The 21,156-nt window shown below is 35.3% G+C and overlaps 1 protein-coding gene across 3 annotated transcripts in view; it reads left to right on the top strand.

Moving 5' to 3' along the window:
• LOC139686058 (platelet binding protein GspB-like) overlaps positions 1-20,641 on the top strand; it is a 70,333-nt gene extending 49,692 nt beyond the window's left edge. For all 3 annotated transcript variants that reach the window (XM_071583168.1, XM_071583165.1, XM_071583167.1), the window contains 2 exons: positions 10,208-10,237; positions 15,181-20,641. In XM_071583168.1, coding sequence (XP_071439269.1) covers positions 10,208-10,237; positions 15,181-17,732 — 2,582 coding nt within the window. In that variant the 3' untranslated portion in view covers positions 17,733-20,641. The remainder of the gene's footprint in view (positions 1-10,207; positions 10,238-15,180) is intronic.
• The last annotated feature ends 515 nt before the right edge of the window (positions 20,642-21,156 follow it).

Here is a 21,156-nt window from a genome sequence, read left to right as displayed (position 1 = left end):
TATATATTAAGGTTTTAATGTACTAGAGATAAGGATCTACTCGCATGTTTGAATTAATGTCATATGCCCACTTACTTAACTTTAATTAAGCCTATATTATGGAGTATTTCAGCGATCAATTAACTTGAAAACTATTGTTGCATTACCAAAAATGAGAGAAGGATGACCTCCCTTTACACTTATTGTTTTCTCAAGTTTGGCCTGATAAATATTGTTCAAAAACTTATTACATATTAAAGCCCCAAATATATTTTTTTTAGCTTAGGTATTCAACATCATAACAAGGGTAATTCAGATCAAAGAACACACGTCATCAGTCTACATCAGTTATTCAGGAGTCATCATGTAATAAAAATGACAGCATTGTCAAAGGATAGACAATGTGAAGTACTGCTTAATACTCTGGTAGGATGCATGTATTTTAATTCCCATATTGTTTTCAAATATTCAATTCTGAATAAACGATACTGGCAATTTTATAATATTGCTTGAAAGTACATTTTTTCAATAAAGCCACTCTGCTTTTAAGGTGATCGAGGACTAATTCTTAGCCATTTGCTAATAATTATTCTAAATATTACAATTATTTGGAGATATTCCTTTAGTGTTGTGTGTACCATGAGATTGAAGAGGAAAATTTATTTTAAGTTGATCTAGAACTACTCCACAAAGAGTCACATCATCATCACTCAATCAATACCAAGTTAAAATGCGATGTTAACCAAATTTTCCCCAAAACACAGGAGAAATCAACTCTGGTTTCCATGCCGAAATGGCCACTAACTTTGAAGTCGAACAAGAAATAATTTTACTGAAGAGATATTACAATTTATGTAGAATATGTGTTCAATTTTTACTAGTCTATGGATAGTATCTAAGTATCTGTATGGTGTACCCTGCAAGCCATCACTTGGGTGTGTGCCAGGGGGATAAACATATGACTGAAGATATGACCCTGTATCATTACGACTTATGACCTGAATAGAAAATATATGTACACAGGTTTGATACCCTCATGCCAGGCTTTGCCCTTTCCTCTGGGACTTTCACACTTTTTGGTGCGGCATGGACGACCCCTCTGGATTTTCTGTCATAAAATGCTAATGCAACGACTCAACTAATTGATGGCTCAAGGTATTTGCTAAGAGTGTTCATTTATTTTGGGGCCCATCACAGATAGGGAGCAGAGAGAGAGAGTTTCATGAGCAGATTGTCCATGCACTTTAGACCAGTCATTAGCATGGAAAACCGAGTTTACTGTAGATTTATTCCCAATTTCTTCAAAGTTCTCTAATTCACTTCAAAACAATAATGACATGCAGATACCTACTCCTAGTCACAGACATAATATAAGTCCAAGAAATCCTTTGATCTCATAAATGCAAAATCAATAGCTGTTATTGATCTCTAATGAGATATATTCTTACTATCATTATATATACGAGGTTTTTCCAATAAATATGGGAACTGCGGCCATAAAAACTTTATTTTGCTAAATTTAGTCTACATCAACTTTGTCCCCTTCAAAGTACTCTCCATTTGTTGTGATGCACTTATTCCATCTTCTTTTCCACTGTTTAAAGCATCCTTGGAAGTCCTCAGCAGTTAGGCTTTTTAGGTTTCTTGTTGTTCAGTGCTTTATTGTGTCCATATCGCAGTAAACAGTAAATGCTGAGTTCTACCTTATAGTTCTCAAGCGTTTGAGAGATCGCATAGGTTGTGTGCAACCAAATTTGACACAAGGTGATGGATGGGTCCTTCATTATGACAATGCACCTGCTCATTCAGCATTGATTGCTCGCCAGTTTCTTGCAAAAAAATTCAATTACCATCCTTGATTATTCTCCTTATTCGCCAGATTTGCCTCTTGCTACTTTTTCCTATTCCCAAAACTCAAGAATATGATGTGGGGACATTACTGGGAAGATGTGGACACAATAAAGCAAGAATCGAAAAAGAAACAAGGACTTTCTTTGTTGATTTTTTGTATTCAGATTTTTCCTTTTATCACTCCTTATTTTTCCCATGTAAAATATATTCTGGAAATCAAGTCTTCCTTGGTTCCTGCATCATACAGTCCAAAAGAGTATCCATGAAGTTGAGGGCATTAGTGTGACCGATCCAGCTGCCCTCTCTCTATCCCTCCCTCTCTCTCCTCCATCAATCTCACTCTCTTTTGGGCCGACTGCCTTTGAATCACACTTTGATGCTGGAGAAAATGGGACATTTGATTCTACATCTATTTTATCAAAGTGACCAATAAGTCTGTGCCCCCATTGAGGTTGAGGTTCTAGGTTTCTTGTAAAATTTCTCTCAATTCAAATCCATTTAGGGTTCCATTCCAACACATCTTCTTAGTTTCTCCCTTCACCATTTATCACACCTTTGAAAAATTAAGAACAGCATTGATGAGCACCATTCTTTGCCAAAAAGCTGAACTATTTTCATCTTCTGCAATGTGCATGTAAGCAGTTCTCTCTCATTGTTATGTTTCATGGATGTGATCAATCCATCGGCTGAAAAGTGGTCAAATATAGTCACCTTTGGAGGCCAAAATTTAAAAAAATCTCTTCATCATGCAGTAGAAAGAAAGCAGTATGTCCCCGGTGTGGGAGAGGGAGTGGTATCAAATAAAATAAGTTTTTTCAGGGAATATTTTTCTCAGAAATTTGTGATCTTTGCGAACTAATTTGTCATAAGGGGTATTTTTTGTAAGAGATTTATAAAAGTCTTGCTAGTAAGCTTCCCATACTTAATAATCACTTTCCATACATCCCTGCAATCGTTTTGCATGGAGAGGGCCAGCTGACAGAGGTGGTAGAATATTAGAATATTACTCTGCGCCATCTTCATTAAGGAACAGGAAGGTCAGCATCAGTGTGTCTCTCTTGCGCAATCTATCCCATTATGTGTAACCCATCTTGGAATGGGTAAGCCACCTGCTCATTGCCTTCCACTAGACCATCACCCTCAAGAAATGACAAATCCACAGATAATGCACAAGATAATATTTAATAGCTCACTGTATTACTAATCAATATCCCAGTCTCATTTGGTAAGGATGAATTAAGCAATCATGATTTCTTTGGCAAGTTTTATTAGCTGCAATTTGAAATACCTTATTTTCCCATCGATAGAGTGCAACCAGAACTTTGTAGTTATCATGAATTTGAATAGATACCACACACCCAAGGCTTCATAGTTATCTTGAATGTGTATAGATGCCGAGCATCTGTATTTAAATATATATACAGGTATATATATGTGCGTAAAAGTTATATATAGTGTGTGTAAAAATACGTCTGTATCGGATGTGTGTGTGTGTAAAAATACGTCTGTATGGATTTTTTCAATTTTCATTGCATAATGCGCATTGTAATTTTTTCAATCATCTAAACACTTTTGTATAGATAACCGGCATGTTATCGATGGGAAAATATGGTATATTACGAAAGATAGAAACAGATTAGCCTTGACGGATTATCTGCAACCTGCGCATGTCTCGAACTACTCAGGTGGATGTGGCAGATCGAGTCAGGAAGGGCTGTATCTAGAAGTAATGTAACCTAATAATGCTGTCTAATATCTTTTCACTTCTCAATGTATATGTGGAAGAAATGGTGAAAGAGGCATGGGAAGAACTGGAGATAGGAATGAAAGTCGGTCGGGAATCATAATATCATATTCATTGTAGATGATCAGGCTTTAGTTTTTCAGTTAATCAAGGGGTTGTCAGTGCCATAGGTATAGGATGAGAATCATTGGGACCAAGACAAAATTTACAAGATTTCCAAGAAAGAGGAAGGTTAGGATTAACTATAATTGGAAGAAAAAAACTAAGGCACCTGCAGATGTAACAGTTAACATGTCCTATAAGTTTTTTGGATATAGATAGTCAAAAGAGTAGGGTCATAAGGAGAAGAATTGCATTAGAAAATGAAGCTTTCCTTAGGAGGAGGGAGTTAATGATGGATACCTTGAGGAAGGATGTGAAAAAAGATAAGGGAAAACTTCGATATGGAGCAAGCACGGCGTGGAAACATTGGAATTGAAGCAGAATTAGAGGCGCAGATAGGAAGGCTTTGAATGTATGGATGTGGAGAAGGATGGAAAAGAAAATGGAGAACCACATGGCATGGCGATGGAGGTGAGAAGATGGTTGTTCGGAGAAATCCAGAGAAGGCTGGAAAGGTGGGGGCAGAGCTTGTTGATTGGTGATAAAATTTTGAAGATGGTAAGGGGAGGATGTTGTACAGTTGAGCAAGGGGGAGCAAAAGGGTAAGCGTGTTGGTTGGAATGAAGGGAGGCTGGAAGTTGGCAGAATTGAAGACAGTTTAATATATTTTGAGATGTCAGAGTTTTTCTTGGTAGGCAAGGTTTAGCAATTAAGTGGTGCCAATTTTGTGTCTGTCCAAAGCCTATTTAAAACCATCGCCATGTAACAACATAAACTACCTTAAAGCATTCCTATACCCATCAAAATTTTTACTTTCCTTAGTTGTGGAGTTTTTATGATGTTGAAAAAAGGTTTATTTTAATATGGTTTGCTATCCAATTTAGTGTCATGTAAGGCAGGGCTTAGTCCCTGGGTCCATGGAAAACCTGCCTTGATCCATAGATAGGAATTGTTACAATGAATAGGACAGGGATACCATGGATCAGGGATGAGATGATCAGAAAGATAGATGAGAGAAGGAAATGGAAGGACGTAAACACAAAGGTATGCAGAATGAAGTAGAAAGAGTTATTTTAGAAAAGTAAAAAGAGAAAATAATGAATTGCGACAGGTAACAAGTGATGAGGAGCATGAACAACAAATGAAAGGAGAGCAAAGGAAGTGTGGTGGAAGACGCAGTGCAAGGAAATGGAGTTGGCAGAGGAAGGGTGAAATTGGTGTACTATAAAAGAAGATTATAAAACTATTGGGAATATATGTGTGTACAGTTAGAGGTAAGTTGGGGAAGATGATAGCTGCAAGAGGAAATATCCAAGGGAGATCGAAAGAATATATAGAAGAACTGTATGGTAAAAAAATTACGCCATCAAGCATAGGCATAGAAAGAGAACATGATGTAGATGAAGATAGCTTAGGTTCAGACACTTGTCAATGTGATAGAAAGTGCATTTAGGGATAAGGAATCAAATAAGCCCGTGGGGATAGACAATATTCCTGCGGAAATACTTAAGGAAAATGTGGAAGGAAGATCTTCAAGGACTAATTCATAGCATCTATGAGGAAGGAATTTCGCCAGAAGACTTAGTGATATCAGTGTTAGTTCCTATTCCAAAAAAGGTAAAGGCTACATTATGTGAGGAGTACAGAAAAATGAGTTTGATTTCACACATAGCTAACGTGATTCTCAGGATTATCAACAAAGGGATAGAGAGCAAGGCAAATAATTACTTAGGGGATGATCAGTTTGGGTTTAGGTTGGGGAAAGAGGCAGATTTTTCATAGATTTCAAAAAAGCATTTAATTGAGTGAATTAGGGAAAACTAATGAATATACTGCAGGAAGTAAAACTAGATAGGAGGGATATTTTTTTAATTTTAGAACCCTGCAAGCCGCCAGTAGAGTGTGTGGCAGGGGTTGAATATGCATAAGGCTAATTTTGCTCGAACATGACCCTACTGTGGTCAACCAATGTTATTATGGACCCCTATTGTTTGTGGAAAAAATTACATCTTAAATCAATCTGTTCTACCCTTAATCTCTAATATTATTGACATGATCTATCCTACCATAATACGATGGGTGTACTAATACATTTTCAACTAAAAAGACATCTTCCCAATTCATGCAAGAGATTTTAATCTGTAATTTAACCTTTGCTCAGTGAGTGATTCCGAGCCTAGCTGCTCTAATATTTTGGATATGCTACCATGTTTATCATAAAAACGTTTTACAATTCTAGCTTCACACGATCCAATTCGGCTATCAATCCAACTTCGTGAGGATCTCAAATACAAGCAGCATATTTTAAATGAAGCCTAACCAGTGAAAGATAGCATATCTCTTTGACCTTTTCATCACATTTACTGAGTACTCTTCTAATAAATCCTAATTTTTTGTTAGCTCTCCACATATTCCCCATATGTGTTTCACCCAGGAGAGGTCGTGAGTGAGGATAACGCCTAGGTATTTAATCGAGTCTACACATTCCATTTCGGCATTCCCAATGTAGTAGGCATTCGGGAGGGAATTGCTTTTTGCAAGTGTCCCACTGTATAGCTTTAAGGTTATTTGATAAAACTGATGTGTCCTCAGGATCATGGATATCAGAGTATACCTCTGCACCGTCGGCAAATTAATGTATCTCACTAATTATTACGGAGTGAATGTCGTTAACATAAAGTAGGAATACAAGAAGTCCGATAACATTTCCCCAAGGAACACATGAAGCAACTTATTCATTTGAGCTAATTCCACATGTACCCAACCATTCAAAAACTCTTACCCCAGATATTTTTATCCATGACATATGCTCCTAACTTTGTGAGTAGTTTACTATGAGGTGCTTTGTCCAAGGCTTTCTAAAAATCTAGAAAAATCGCGATGCCTCTAGACTGCTCAGGTGTGAGTGGGAGACGGAGAGTCCAGATGGGCAGTGTTAGGAAGACTAGTAAGGCAGGTTTGTCCTTAAGCACTGGTGCTGTTCAATGTATATGTAGAGGAAATGATTAAAGAGGCGAGGGAAGAACTGGAGATAGGCATGAAAGTTGGCGGGGAATTCATAAAATCAGTTAGGTTTGCTGATGACCAAGCTCTAGTTTGTCAGTCAGCCAATATACTGGCTGGTTTAAATGTACAGATCCCCTGGTCAATTGTCACATTTTCCCCTGTGAAATAAATGTCCGTACATATTGTTACAAAATGGTCTATCAATGGTTGAACCTTGTGCAAAGAGCTGTTACCTGGTTATTTATATTTTTAATATTATTGGTATCATTCACTTGAAAACTGGAGAAAATGGCTGTACATCTGTCAACTGACATAATGTGTTGACAGAAATTGTAGGACTAAAAACAAGATGATCTCTTGAGCTCTTGATGTTTGCTTAATGCTTAGCATGGCAAATTAATTGTTTCGTTTCCCCAAGTGTGACACACTTTCATCTATTTTATCTTTCATTTGGTGCTAAAGCATTTATTCTTCTGAGTATCCTTATATTTTTGCTTGTTTACCTGTAGTTTCTTTCAGAAGATGAAGTTAGCCACCGTCTAAGAAATTTTAAAAAACCTCTAGTTCCATTAAATTTTCACCATAACCTAATACTGAATCAATGTCATGATATCCTTTAAACATAAAGATATAAGTATTGTTATCACTTTAAGTTACACCAGCATTTGAATGATGGCCAATTGTAGTAATGCTACCATGTCTTTGATGTTGTTACCTCCACTGATAGTGAAGTCAGGTTCCTCACATTCCGTATCAATTTCTGAATCTTTATTCAAGTCATGACTTATCTGTATTGACCCCAAGAAACAATATAATTATTCTCAAAAAAGATGACATCTCTTAAGGTTGTTACATTTCTGAATCAGAGTTGCAGCATCTGCATAATATATCATTCTGAGAGATATTATTGTCGGAGGTTATTAATAATAACAATAATTGTTTATTGTTATTTTCCCTTGAGATAACCATAACAAGTTATAAGGCATATTAGGTCATATAATATAAATGTAAGCAGTTTTAGGCACAAATAAGAGAATAAATAATGTACAAATGAATAACTTATTAATCTATTAATTCAACAATGGAATAAAACATAAATTAAGGGATTATTTTTCAATTTATCTTTTAAAGAATAAATATTCTCAGAATTTAAGAGATCAACAGGAAGTCACTTGTTTCATGAGGTCCCAGTTTCATCCTTGTTGTTCATATGGCTTGCAGTGCAACTATTAGCTCATGAGAAATGAGGATGATGATCTGAATCAAGGGCAAATCTACTTGTGTTAGCATTTGTTTATGATAAAGAGATAACATAAAAATACAAAGATGAAGAATTGTTAATGGGCAGAATATTGCTTGAAAGGTGAACTATTATGCAGAAATTTTACTGTTTGAAAAATCATTTGCTTTGACTGGGACTTGAACTTGAATCTCTCTATTACTTTTTTTAAGTTTAATTATGAAATTTCTTCATTTTGGTGCACATTACTGAAGACTGAAAGAGTTATGCTTACATAAGGGGTGCCCATGGAACCCCAGTTAATATTTTGGAAATGATATAGCCAATGGATATTATTTTCAAATTTGTAAATGCTATCCACATCAAGTGATATTGTGGAAAACTTCATTGTTTCAATAAATCTCAATAATTAACATAAATTGTTCAAACACACCTTTGATTTAAAACATGATCTGCTAAGTGATACCCACTTATTAATTTTCTATCTTTCTATCCTCTTTTCTCCGACAAAAATAACATCACATTGCCCTATTTTTTGAGATATTCTGGTCAATTCTACTCCTGTCACTTTCTGTTATTGGTTGCTCTCTCAAAAATATGTCATTTTCATAAAGTCTCCATCTTGCCCCAAAATAAAGACAACTCTCTATCTATCTATCACTCTGGTGCAAACTTGTGACTAAAAGTATGGTATCAATTTTTCCCTGGACACGGATGGAACATTTTCCTCTTAATGTAGCTAGTCTGTCTAGGGATTTGGGAATAACCACCAAGAGTGTATGTGGCAAATCCATCATATTTTAATCAGACTGAATGAGGTTGAAAATAATTGAAATCCTTCAATCATTATTCTAGCTGTTCATTTGAAATTATGATTAAATTGTTGCTACCAGAAACAGCATAAATATGTTCATCTAAACTCCACATGTTTTGCAGTTGCAACACATGTATTGACGTAGATGGCTAATTCTTTCCCTGTGGTTTCATGACTCTCCATGTATCTAGATCTTCAATGATTATTAGATCTTGTGGATGGAAAACTAAGGTAACATTTGGCAGTAGCACCAAAGAAGAGTGGCAATAAAAGATAACTTTGAGGAGTAGTGAAATTTCTTGAGGAATTGAATGCGTAGGTTTCTGTTGGGAGTTTGGTATCACATGGCACACAATCATATCTGTAAAAGGTAATGACTAAGGTCCATCCATTTGCTTTTCAGTTCGAATTAAATTGACGCAAAATGGAAAGGCAGTTTTGGGAAATAATGTTACCAGAAGTTGAAAGATAACAAGAGGCTGTCCACAGGTGATATGTCCATCAACAATTACTTGGTGTTGGACTGTGTTGCGATTACATGAAAAAAATCAGTATTTTAAAACAAACCAAATCCTTGCAATCAGACAACTTCACTGCGAGCAGTGTTTGGCAGTGGTGGTTTAGGATTATGCATAATGTTTACAATGAAGATGTATCTGGAGTGCTGCTAGAAACACTTTGTGACCATTTACCGTCCTCTCATCATTTTCTTTTGAGCCTCAAGTCATTTGATGTCCTATCTCCATTTTATGTCCTTGTGTGAAACTCATCTTTTAAGTTAGCGTAATACTTTTGCATACAGCCATGTCTCTAACATTGCTTACATGCTACATTCTGCATTTTAAGATAATTCTTTGCATGGTTAAAGTTAAAAAGTGCATTGGGGCATTGTCTTTGGCATTGATGAATAAGCAAACGAGGTGTAGGTCATGAGGAAATTCATGTGTGCAGTAACCTCGAGAGTAACACATGTCATTGTTTAGAGTTGTCCAGCTGCAAAAGTAATCTTATTTGAATCATCATTCACATGAATTAACTTGCTGAAAAAAAACTGGTCCTAAAATTTATAGCTGATTTTTTTTGTTGTATTAATTGATATTGTGTGTGGAAGAAAATTGTTTTCACCCATTTCTAATATCTGAGGAAAACAATTTCACATTTTTATGCATAAAATAGCTTTTCGATATCTTGCATTCATTCAAGGTACTTTTATTCATTGTCTTAGAGAGTAAAATGACCAACAGTTCATTATTTAGTAATTTTAAGGGTATGAGTTCAGTTTTCATGTACCACAATTAAAGAAGTTGTTATTTTTAGTTGCAATTGCTATTGACTACAATTTATGGTCTTAAGACTTCCAGAAAGTGAATTGATGTGAAAGGTTTAGTACTAGTAATGAATTTCCATTTCCTAATTCAATGAGCAAGTCTTAGTTCAGATTGTAAAACATAACTTTTTTCATTTCTGACAGCTACGCAGACATTATTTCTTTTTGGCTGTGGTAAGTATACAGTGTTGCAATTATGATTGTGTGTGTTTGGATGTATTTGGAGCATGTGACTTGTAATGCTGGATGTAAGTTTATTTAATTGTATGACTCATGACTGGCGATGGTGTTAATTATTAATGCATATGTGGTATTGTTTCCGGAAATACAATGGAAGATTTATTTTGTCAGTGATACTTACGTATTATGCTTGTTGGTTTAGTTGTTTAACTTTCAATTGTGGCATATTTTATGATATCTTAATCTTGTGTTGATAAAAAGTTTTCTCTTTGAAAATTATATAATTAATATTCCAAGTTAATGGGTGTTTCCATTTTACATTGAGAAATAATTTTGCATTGAGACCCTGGAGGATCTCAATGTTTATGCCTAGTCCTGATGTTGTCATCATTGATCATATATTATCTATAATTTCCAAGCTTTCGCCAAATAACTTGGAGAGGAAATGGAATCTTAGGTTCAGCCAGAAAATATCAGCAACCAATATGCGAAAAAGATAAAATGCAAATTTTAAAATTGTCAACTTTTTCATGTATAAAATATGAACAAAAAATTTTGTTTGGATATTTTAATGCCAACTTAAATGTTACTCATTTTTGGTTGAGTATTTGCAGTGCTTTTAGCCTAATTTATGGGCTGTGATTTATATTTAGAAAGTTAGGTTATCGAGGACCACAATTTTTTAAATGGCTGCTATACGTGGTTTATTTGGATATTCATCAAGTCCTCCAATTTTAGCTTTTTTGGCATTGCCTTAATGCCACCCATTTGTTATTAAAATTTAAGATAGCAAATTTCTGGTCTTTAAGTGTTACAATGTACTGAGGCATAAGTATTCCGGTTATTTTCTGGCAATAAGTGGTTTACCAACTTCAGTTCGGCTGCATTGAATTTGTATTAGTTGAAATTTTGGTTCAGGATATCCCCAAGATGTCATGTTTTGTTTTCCTGTGCTCTGAATACAACGAAGGAGACATCTTTATTCACAGAAGCACGATCGTAACATTGCCTTCACCTTGCTCAACAGTAGAAAATTAGTCCCAGAATTTCATGTTTCATGCTAGTAATTCAGTTAAAATTAGAATTGTAGCTAATAATTAGTTTCTTCACTAAGTATTACTCTTGGCCCCTCATCATAAGTTCACTGGAAATGGGGGTGAGTAAATTCTAATTAGCAGTGCACTTTTTTGTAATAGTTTTTTGCTTTATTTGTACTTGCACTACATAGCTCTCCTGAGTGCAGTGTGTGCTGAAGGCTCACTAAAATATGTTATAGCTAGCAGTGCTCTTTTGAATTTTCTTTATATCAGAGGAAGAAAAGCCTACTATATGTCTTGTCTTGCCATATGGCTGTTTTACTTAGCTGGCTGCTGTAGGTAGGCTGATCAAATACTTGTGAATAATAAATTGTTTCCTAATGGATGTAAATTACTTTTTAGTATTTTTAAATTCCTGGTTGTTGTATTTCATTTGGAAAATAGAGGTGTTTGATATAAAATGCCAATGTACATTTATTACTCAAAAGTCGTGATAAAAAATTAAAAACGGACATAGTTTGATAAAGTGGCAATGAAAATTTCTTAATGTTAAATGCATACTTGATAAGCAATTGTCTGAAATTTTTTCTTAATGTGAGTAATTTTTAATGAGAAAGTGGGCAGCAGATAATTTGGTGTCTCCCTGCTTGAGTGCTGTGACTCGAAGTAACCTACAGGAGACTCACTCAGGTGATAGATTCATTCAGAGTAATTTAGTAAGTGCAGAGAGAGCCTGAACTAAATTTTTCTCTTGGGGAGAATTGGCATATTGCGTTGGTGATTTGTTGATTTTTATCTTTAATTGTGACTCTCTCTGAACAGTGAAGGCTGATGAAATGAGCTTTATGTACTTCAGATGAAATAATTGTAATCCATAAGTTACCTTTTCTTCATATTGCATTACATAGTTACCAAGATTTCGTTTTAACAGTACAGATATATTGCTTGTTAAACAGAATAGTTTGAGGCGTCACTTTGTGGAAGCGATTCATTTCGAAAAGAAATACTTAGTTATTCCACATATATTTTATTAAACACGACCTAGGTTTTGACTTACAAAGTCGTTATATTATTATTCAGGTGAAATTTTGTGGAACTAATAATATTGAATGCTCGATTAATTCTAAAGATGATTTCCTTCTTCTAGAAATAAATCTGTAGGAACTAACCTACAAAAGGCAATTAAAAAAATTTCAGCTCGCTAGTAAATAAAGCTTCAGCTTGCTAATGAAATATTAGATACAGACTCTTTCATACTCTGCTAAATCATCTGGGAATTATGGAACTGGAAGCCAAAACTGGGTATTGAGGCAGAAATGAAAGCTTTAATTGGCTCTGAAATGCCTTTGCAAGTACTTAAAATTTTCTATACTTGCTTTTGAGTTGAGGCTTCTCCTTTCCCAGTTGGCAGAGAGTTTTCTCAGCTAATTACGTATGTACTTGCCTTGGGAGAATTGCTGCAGGAGAAATTGTTTTCTCTTGAAGAGATAAGCTGAGAATTGGGCCCCTGGAATTGTGACCAAACGTGTGTTTATTTGACTTACAAGTTTAATGAGTGAAGGTGAATCGTGAGGAATTTAGTGGGTTATTTTTATTTTGTGTGATTCAATTTTGTGTATTGTGTAAATGATGTGCTTAGGAAGCTCATTATTTGCGTACTAACATCTCAAAAAAATATTTTTTAAGTTGTTATTTGGGACGTAAATACACCACTCTTTTATGAGGCATAATTATGTAAGTATTCTGTTATAGTAAATTAACTCCTTGCTAGCCTGATATTTTAGCTCCTAATTTGCATTGGCAAATTCAAATAACAGCAGTTAGAAAATGAAAATCATTAATTCATGGGCATATCATTGGTGAGGAGTGCAGTTGAATGTTAATTTATATGAAATTAACTTAAGAGCACATTGCGCAAATGGTGGATTTGGTTTGTCTAAAAATGTTTTGTGGCAACATCTCTGATACCCAATGCTGTACTGGGTACCACTAGGAATTTTTCCTGGTTGTACAGGCCAATGAAATGTCTATAATACAAGAATCATAAAATGGGAGTCCTAGATTAGTATAACCACTAAAAGTAAACCCCCTTTGGAAATCCTTTGTTTGAGCCAGCTGACCTTGTATTTGTGTGAGCCCCGGCCTCACTTGGCCCTTGAGTGTCTTCCCACAGTTTCACCCACAGAGCTATATAAAATGAAACAATGCATGGTGGTGAATAGAATATTCATGGGATTTAAATGGAAATTTCATATAGAATGAGAAATAATGAAGCTTTTGAGGGAAAGTAATCTCATAAAATTCTGAAGCACTTACAAAAGAATGCCGTAGTTTCTTTTTAGCTGTGTGAAATGTATTGCATGCTAGTCTTGCATGTCTCAACTTGTGGTGTACTGATAATTAAGTATAGCCATCTTAAGGTTTCAAGTTATTTTTTATGCTTCTAGGTTATTTGTAGCATTTATTACAAAATACTTGCAGTAAACAATTGCAAAGTCACTGGTTAATTCATGTAACTGGAATGTTCTTCTCCAAAAACTAATATACAAGTAATAATTTGAAAGTCTAAAAATTATTTGCCTTGACTAAGATTCAAACCCTAATCCCTAATGTGCCAGCTGAGTGCCTAAGACAGTTAAGAAACCGAGGTGCCCTCTTACTGCACATTAGTGGATGATTCCGTTAAAAGTTACTGTCACGGCTTCTCGCATAGTTCTTTGAATTTAATGTACAAGCATTGAAATTTCTGCAAAGTAGCTGATTTGAAACATATGTCCTTTCAGGTAACGTTTGTGAGGAGATAGCTAGGCAAGTTAGCAGAGGAATAGATAATGAGTTTAAAACCGATGATTTTTAATTTAATAACTCTGTGGGTAAATCTTCTAATTCCTGGTACAATCATCCAATCTAGTGCACTAGTAAGCTGCCCTTTCTAATTAAATTTCTGGTTAGGACTAGAAATAAGATTTATGAATTCATTTAGATAGAAATAGTAAACACGTAATCATTATCATTTTTTATCACCCAAAAAATTACAAAAGTACTTAGGTGAATAATGTCTTGAGAGATGAAGTTCAAAAAAACTATATTCCTGTAATGTAATATTATGTATGGAAAACTTGTGCCTACTTATTAAATCCATTCAGTGGTTTAAAATTTAGCCTGAGGTATACAGTAATACAGTAATGTGTATAGTAATTATGCTCATGGACTTTCTCAGCATAAATTAAGGTGTTTCAGAAATTCAAATCTTAAATTTTGATTGCATGAATTAGATATGTAAAAAGTGTGGAATTGTTAATTACAATTCTTGTTTACACGCTTGCTTTTTCATTTTTATCAGTCAATGAAAATATATTTTTGGAATGACTGCTACAACTCTTTGAGTTATGAGCACTTACATGCCTGTGCGAATGTAGTCTTATTGTTTGTTTTATTCAATTTAAGGATGGGTGTTGTTATGATTCTGAGGTGATAAATGTAATAATTTCATTTTGATTCACACATTTTGTGTGTGCATGTGATTTTGATGTCCTTTGTTCTGAATGCTATTTTAGTGAATTTGAATTGTTAAGTTTGTATCCGATGTATTTATGTTGAGGGCACATATCATGAGTAGTTCACCTGTGTTGAAATCATCAGGTTTTTATGGTCCTAATACTAAAAAATAAGTTCTTTAGCATAAAATAAGGGAGGAGTACTGATATTTTTGATGAAGGGTTTTGTCATTATATCATGGAAGTTATTAAATAATATTAATTTTGTGGTCATACCCACAAGTTTTCCTAGTGTGGGTTTTTCAAGTTTTAAATTAGTTTTTGAAAAAAATTGATCGTGAAGATCATAAAAAAAGACGTCTCTTTAAATTTTTGTTAACATTATTTTTCATTAAACTTTCAGGTCAGCAGGGCACTCCTTATTTGGCGAAAGACAGTCAGGAAAGAATTCATCTTCATCACAGCCCTGGGAGTTCATCATCCTTCAACCGGGAAAAGAAGAAACCAGACTTTCCTCTGGAAGGGCCAATGCTGCATGAGTCTCTTCCACAAGAGAAGGGTGTTGTTAGTACCGAGAAGGAAAAACTACCTCCAAATCAGTCGAAATCCATTAATGACAACAGTTCTTTGGAGAATGCCATTGATGTAGGCAAGAGTTTGGTTATGGATGTCAGTGTGCCCTCTGAAATCCCCAAAGAATTGGTTCCTTGTAATGAATCAAGTAAGAGTATTTCCCCAGAGAATAAGTCTTGTGAAGAGCGAAGCTCTGAGGATGAGGAAAGAAAATTAGCGAGAACTCTTACAGCAACAAACAGTTCAGAATATTGCTTCCCAGTAAAAAGAGCTCAAGGGGATGGCAAGACGAGTGATTCACCATGGAGATATGTGCCTGTGGTGAAACGAGTGAGTGTTAGCCAAGGGAAAGCTGTGCCTGTGGACTCAGCATTGTTAAGGACCCATGTTGAGTCTGAAGCTTGTCTCAATTTACCTCGTATAACTGACTCACTTCCTGATGAGCTTAAGGAAGGCGAGTCAGATGATAGTTGTCGACCCAACTTCACCCCCTCAATTGAAGCTACCCATTCGGTAACAAAGAGAAGGCTTTTTAGTGATGATGTTTTGGAGTATAGCACTTACCCTACAGCAAAAAAACCGGAAAAGAAGCAGCGTGTGGAGAAAATAAATAGAGTTCCTGATGCCATTGAAAGGGAGTTTAGGCAAACAAGATTGGAATTAGAAAAAGAGTTAAGGTTGCAAAAAAGTTTATCAGAAGAGTGTGAAGATTTAGGTGTTGATGAACCCAGTACGAGTGATCTCTTTCCCGAGGCAGACCTTTTGCTTGACCCTAATCCTTCGCCAACATATGACCAAACTATGCCGGACACATCATGTGCTCAAAATATTGATTCCTCTGAGCCATTTTCTAGCTCAGACTTTCGGTCTGTGGACTCATCTTCAAGTGCAGAGGGAGTTCATGAAAGTGCAGGATGTTCCAAAACATTAACTTTGCCAGGAAGCAAAACTGTGGTACGTAAGGAGAAGCCTACTCCTCCTAAGCCAAGAAAGTATTTGTTAAGGCATAGGGGAGATAAGAAGAAATGGATGTCAGTGCGTAATCATCATGGTACATTAGAATATCGAAAAGTGACAAAGGAGGATGAAAAGAGGAACCCCATTCTTCAGCGGTCGGCCAGGGGAAATGTAGGTGATTTAGGTAAAGGTTCTTTAAATGGCTCTAAGTCCCTCCCTCAGTCAAATGTAAATGTAACTTTTTCTAGTTCATCCGGGGAAGACAGTCTGTCCCAACATCCTGCTGAAGGAGCCATACACACCACTACGCCCACATTCTCATCTGACATGACATACTCATCCCCCCAAGATGACACTGCTGCATCCCCCAATTCACCCAGTTCACAAACCCATGAAATTTCACCTGCTCCAACTGCAGCTCAAAAGTTTAATATAACATATGGAAAGAAGTGCCAGACTTATGGAAAAGAGTATTGCCGCCGAGGATCTAAGCGCTCAAGAGTTTGCCGGTTTATAAATTATCTTTGTGATCAGGGAGACTCGCGTGATACTTGTGATAGTTGGGAGTCATCTAATTCTGTCGAAAAAGAGAGTACAAGTGAGAGTTCCAAGTGTGGTAGGACGTACGGAATGATGAAGGAGACTCAAAGTCCATCAACCAGCCCTGAGGATGATGATGACGGCAAATCTATCCCAGATTTCCAGGAGACAACTGCCAATCACAGTTTTAGTAACCTATTACCCCTTGGTGCAACATCTAAGCTACCTAAGGATAACATGGATGATCCTGTCATAGAAGGGATTGAAGATGACAATGCAATACTTCCGCCAGTTAATGGTATTGAAAGTGATGAAGAGAAAAATACTCAGAAAAGGAACTCATTGGGAAAATCTTTGAGGAAACATGTCATGGAGAAGAATGCCAAAAAGATTCTTGATAAGATTGACTTGTATCCTAGAGTTTGTTTGAAGAAATGGAAAGGCAAAGATTCTATCACATGTTCTAGATATGCACTTGAACTGGAGAATGTTTCTGCTATGCCGACTGGAAGCAAACATTTTACTTGCATGGATAGGCCTTTGTTGGAAAGTGAGTCATCTGTGTCATCTGAACCCTCCAGTGAGAATTCCTCTAAGACAAGCATTGAGCAGAATATTTCTGTAGGACATTTAGGGTTGTCAAAATCTCTAGTACTTGGTAAAGATGGAGAATTAAATCTCCAATCAGAGTGTCCAAATGCTTCAGAGTTAATGAAGGCGTCATTGCGCAGGTCTTCCCTTAGGGGTCATGTTAAAAAGGGCTGTCCTTGCTGCAATGGGTCACCGGAGCCAAAGAAAGCGCGTGTTTTTAAGGGGGAGAAATTGAGTAAAAAAGGGCATTCTGGAAAACCATGCACCAAATTGCACATCACAAAAAAAAGATAGTGGGGATCGACATTGTTAAGAATAGTGTGCTTGTTAAGTGTACTTTAAAATTGTGATGATCCTTCTGTGTTGTGCACTGCGCAGTACCTATATGCTGCTCTAAACTGCCAATTTAAGCCACAAGTTTGCTTTGGTAAAAGAATTTGGTTTTTACCACCTAGTGTGGATTTGGTTGGGAAAAGGTAATAATAATATTGGACTAAAGAGCTGTATTATCACTAAATTATCTCTTTAAGTTTCATTCACATGGAATTTGTCTTACTCATGTTTAACGATTGCTTGTGAATCTTTGGTTTTTGCATTGTGGTTGGTTGAGTATTATTTATTGTTATCTTGGATGTTTTCCATATATTCAACAGAAATGTCATGATTCCTAAGTAGCCTATGGAAATACAGCTATAGTGTTGGAAAAAGACTTTCCCAGCTAAAAAAATGTTTCATAGCATTCAAAATTTACTCTTGCAGTTTTAACTCTCATTGGAAAATGATTTTAAATATGCAAACATTTATGAACATTTTTGCATGCATGTAAGATAGTGACAGGAGCTATTATTATAATACCACAAATTCTGATTGTGACCTGAAATGGTGTAATTAGAATTTTTATTGTCTGGAGCACAACTGGCTGATTTATCATTTAGTTATAAATGAAACATCTGATGTTATGCTCATTTCACTCTAATTGCAAGGTGTACTTGTAAATTTCAGGCTGATGTTTTGTCAGCTTTACCTCTTAATCTCACTTTTCTTTTACAACTAAATTTTGTATTTAGGTGAAATACTGTCTTACTTCAATGGCCTGACAAATAATTTGTTGATGATGAAGTGTTCAAATGCCTTTTACGAGTTATGGATTGTGGTGTAATTTAACTGTCATAATCAACCTAGAGATTGATGAGTTGTATATTAATTAAAAGTGGACTCTTAGCTTTATATTACATTCAGTCTGTAAATATAGGATGATTAATGACTGGTGTAACGATATTTGTTATGGTTAAGTGTGCATTTTGGGGCTCAATCAAGGTGCCAAATTGAACATAAAACAGAGGTTTCTGCAATAGATGGCAAATCTGGGACAAAGCCTGTTTACACAGTTCCATTTTCGTGATAGCACATGGGCATTTGCCCCAAAGCCATGTTGTAGGGATATTGGTCTTAATGAGTAACAACCAAGTACTGACTTTTCCAATTTTTTTATTTTAAACTATTTTTGCATAACTAAATTATTGGTTCCTTTTCAAGAATGTCTGCTACAGTTGGAATGAGAGTTTTATTAATCATGTTTACCTATAAACTATCATAATTTTGTGAAGAGTGAAATGGTTAATAAAACTAATAGAAGTTTGTGTTACCTCAGTTAACATCTAGTCAGTGGCTAATGCTGTCATTTTACCAGAGGTATCACCATTCAAGCTGCACTTTAGTACAAATAACTAGTGTGGATCACCATGCTTTTTTAAGTCTTTCATTATTGCATTTTGAATAACTGTGAATGTGAAATACAGCATGTTTATATGCAATTGACTGTAAATGCCATTGGTTTGTGGTATTAGTATTGTTTGGTGTGGTAGATATATGATGATGGCCAGGCTTCACTTCGTTTAATATATGCAAGAATAAATGTAATGTAATGTTAAACAGGCCCACTCAACCACATTAATAAAATCCACTATGAAGAAGTGCATAGTTTTATCTATTTTTTGTGATTGGGAGTGCTGAAAGAGATGTCAATGTTAAATGTATAATGATATTCATTATGGCACAACTTTTTCTTCCATCTAAATCATAATAATCATAGAAGATGCTATTTGGTGACAGTACTGTAGTCATTTACTTCTGGTGTTTTCACACATAGGGGTTATAAGTATCATCACTTTTTTAAAATGTGCTTGCAACTCAAGACATTAATTTTTGTTTGTCTAAGGTTTTGCAGAGGGCTCCAGTATATTCTTTGTGGTTAGTTTATATTGAATCTGAGTGGAATTCTATGAATTATGTTTACAAAATTAATTGCTGTTTGATTAACTTTTTATTTGTTAAATAATATTTCTGTGGTGAGGTAAATGTGGAGTGTTCACTTCATTGTACAGGTGCCTAAAGGCACAGATTGTTTCTTACTCATTGATATTTTGTACATTTTGTATCAAACTGTGGACCTATTATAAATTTCTTCTGTAAAAACGAAGGTATGTTTAATCAAGTAAAATTTTGATACATAAAATTGCCCCATCATTTCATAATGAGGTTTTTCTAGCTTTTCAGCAATCAGTATTGTACCTATTGGAAAGTACAGTATGTTGGTGCCAAATTGTGAGGCTGATTTTCTTAAGATATGAAATTTCTTGCATTTGATTTTGAATGAATCATGTAGTACGCCATTGATTGTATGGGAAACCATGTTGCCTTTGAATTATGATGATATGGTTCCCCAAAATGAAATAATTATAGTATTCAAATCATAAATTACTTGCAAATGGTTGGGCTGGTTAGAAAAAAGAGCATGCATTTATTGTTCCTAATGCAAAGCCCATTACTTTTATCATATTTCCATGTTTAATAAATTTTTGGGTATAATTTGAGCATTTGGGGTCCATCAAGCTTCATTGGGCCGGGTTTTATTTTTTAGAGATCGAATATCTTCATGATTTGAAATACTTATGTGCTACCTGATTTATAACTACCTACATTTCTGATGAGTATGGTTGTTTCAAATGCTGAAAACCAATGTCTCAGGGATGAATAAACCTTGAAGTAGTAGTTCTGCGACAATTAATATCTTCTTTAGCTGTGGTCTGTTGTTAATAGCCCAAAAAATATGAAGGGGTGATGTTTTTTATGTAACTTTCAATTTCAAGACATTTGTTTTGAAGTGTTTTAATGCCTAGTCTATGAAGTACTGACAATAAAAGCCAAAGAGATGACTGAACCAATGGTATTAGTGATTTTGATATCAACTAGAACTTATCGGAGTCCAAATGTGTGTGAATGTGCATGTGTAAGTATCATATTGGCTTTAGGATGGTCAGTAGATGTAGGTTAAAAATTAAATTACATATCTGATAGCTTAGTTTTGTTTTCATGTGTAACACTATAGCATTACTTAGTGTTTCATGTCCCCCCCCCCAATGAGGTAATCTATCTGCCATAAGCAAGAATTATCAACCCATGAATGTATATGGGAAACCGCTAAAATATTAGCTCAAGTAAATTTAGCAGGGTCTGCTGGATTACAGTGAGGATATGAGGTAATAACATGATAGCACAGCTTTAAAAAAAGATTTTCTCATAAAAACTGAATTTGTATTAAAAAATCTGGAATCAGAAATCATTAATTGCTGACCACCCTGTAAATTTAACTTATCTTGCAAAATACTTGGAAATCAGTGTTGCGTACATGCATAATTTATCATGGGGTCCTGTTTCC

This window comes from Hetaerina americana, unplaced genomic scaffold (genome assembly GCF_022747635.1).
Source record: "Hetaerina americana unplaced genomic scaffold, ioHetAmer1.1.p SCAF_13, whole genome shotgun sequence".
Classification (NCBI taxonomy): Eukaryota; Metazoa; Arthropoda; class Insecta; order Odonata; family Calopterygidae; genus Hetaerina; species Hetaerina americana.
Note: the sequence above shows the minus strand (reverse complement) of the source record. Positions and strands in the feature narration are given on the sequence as shown.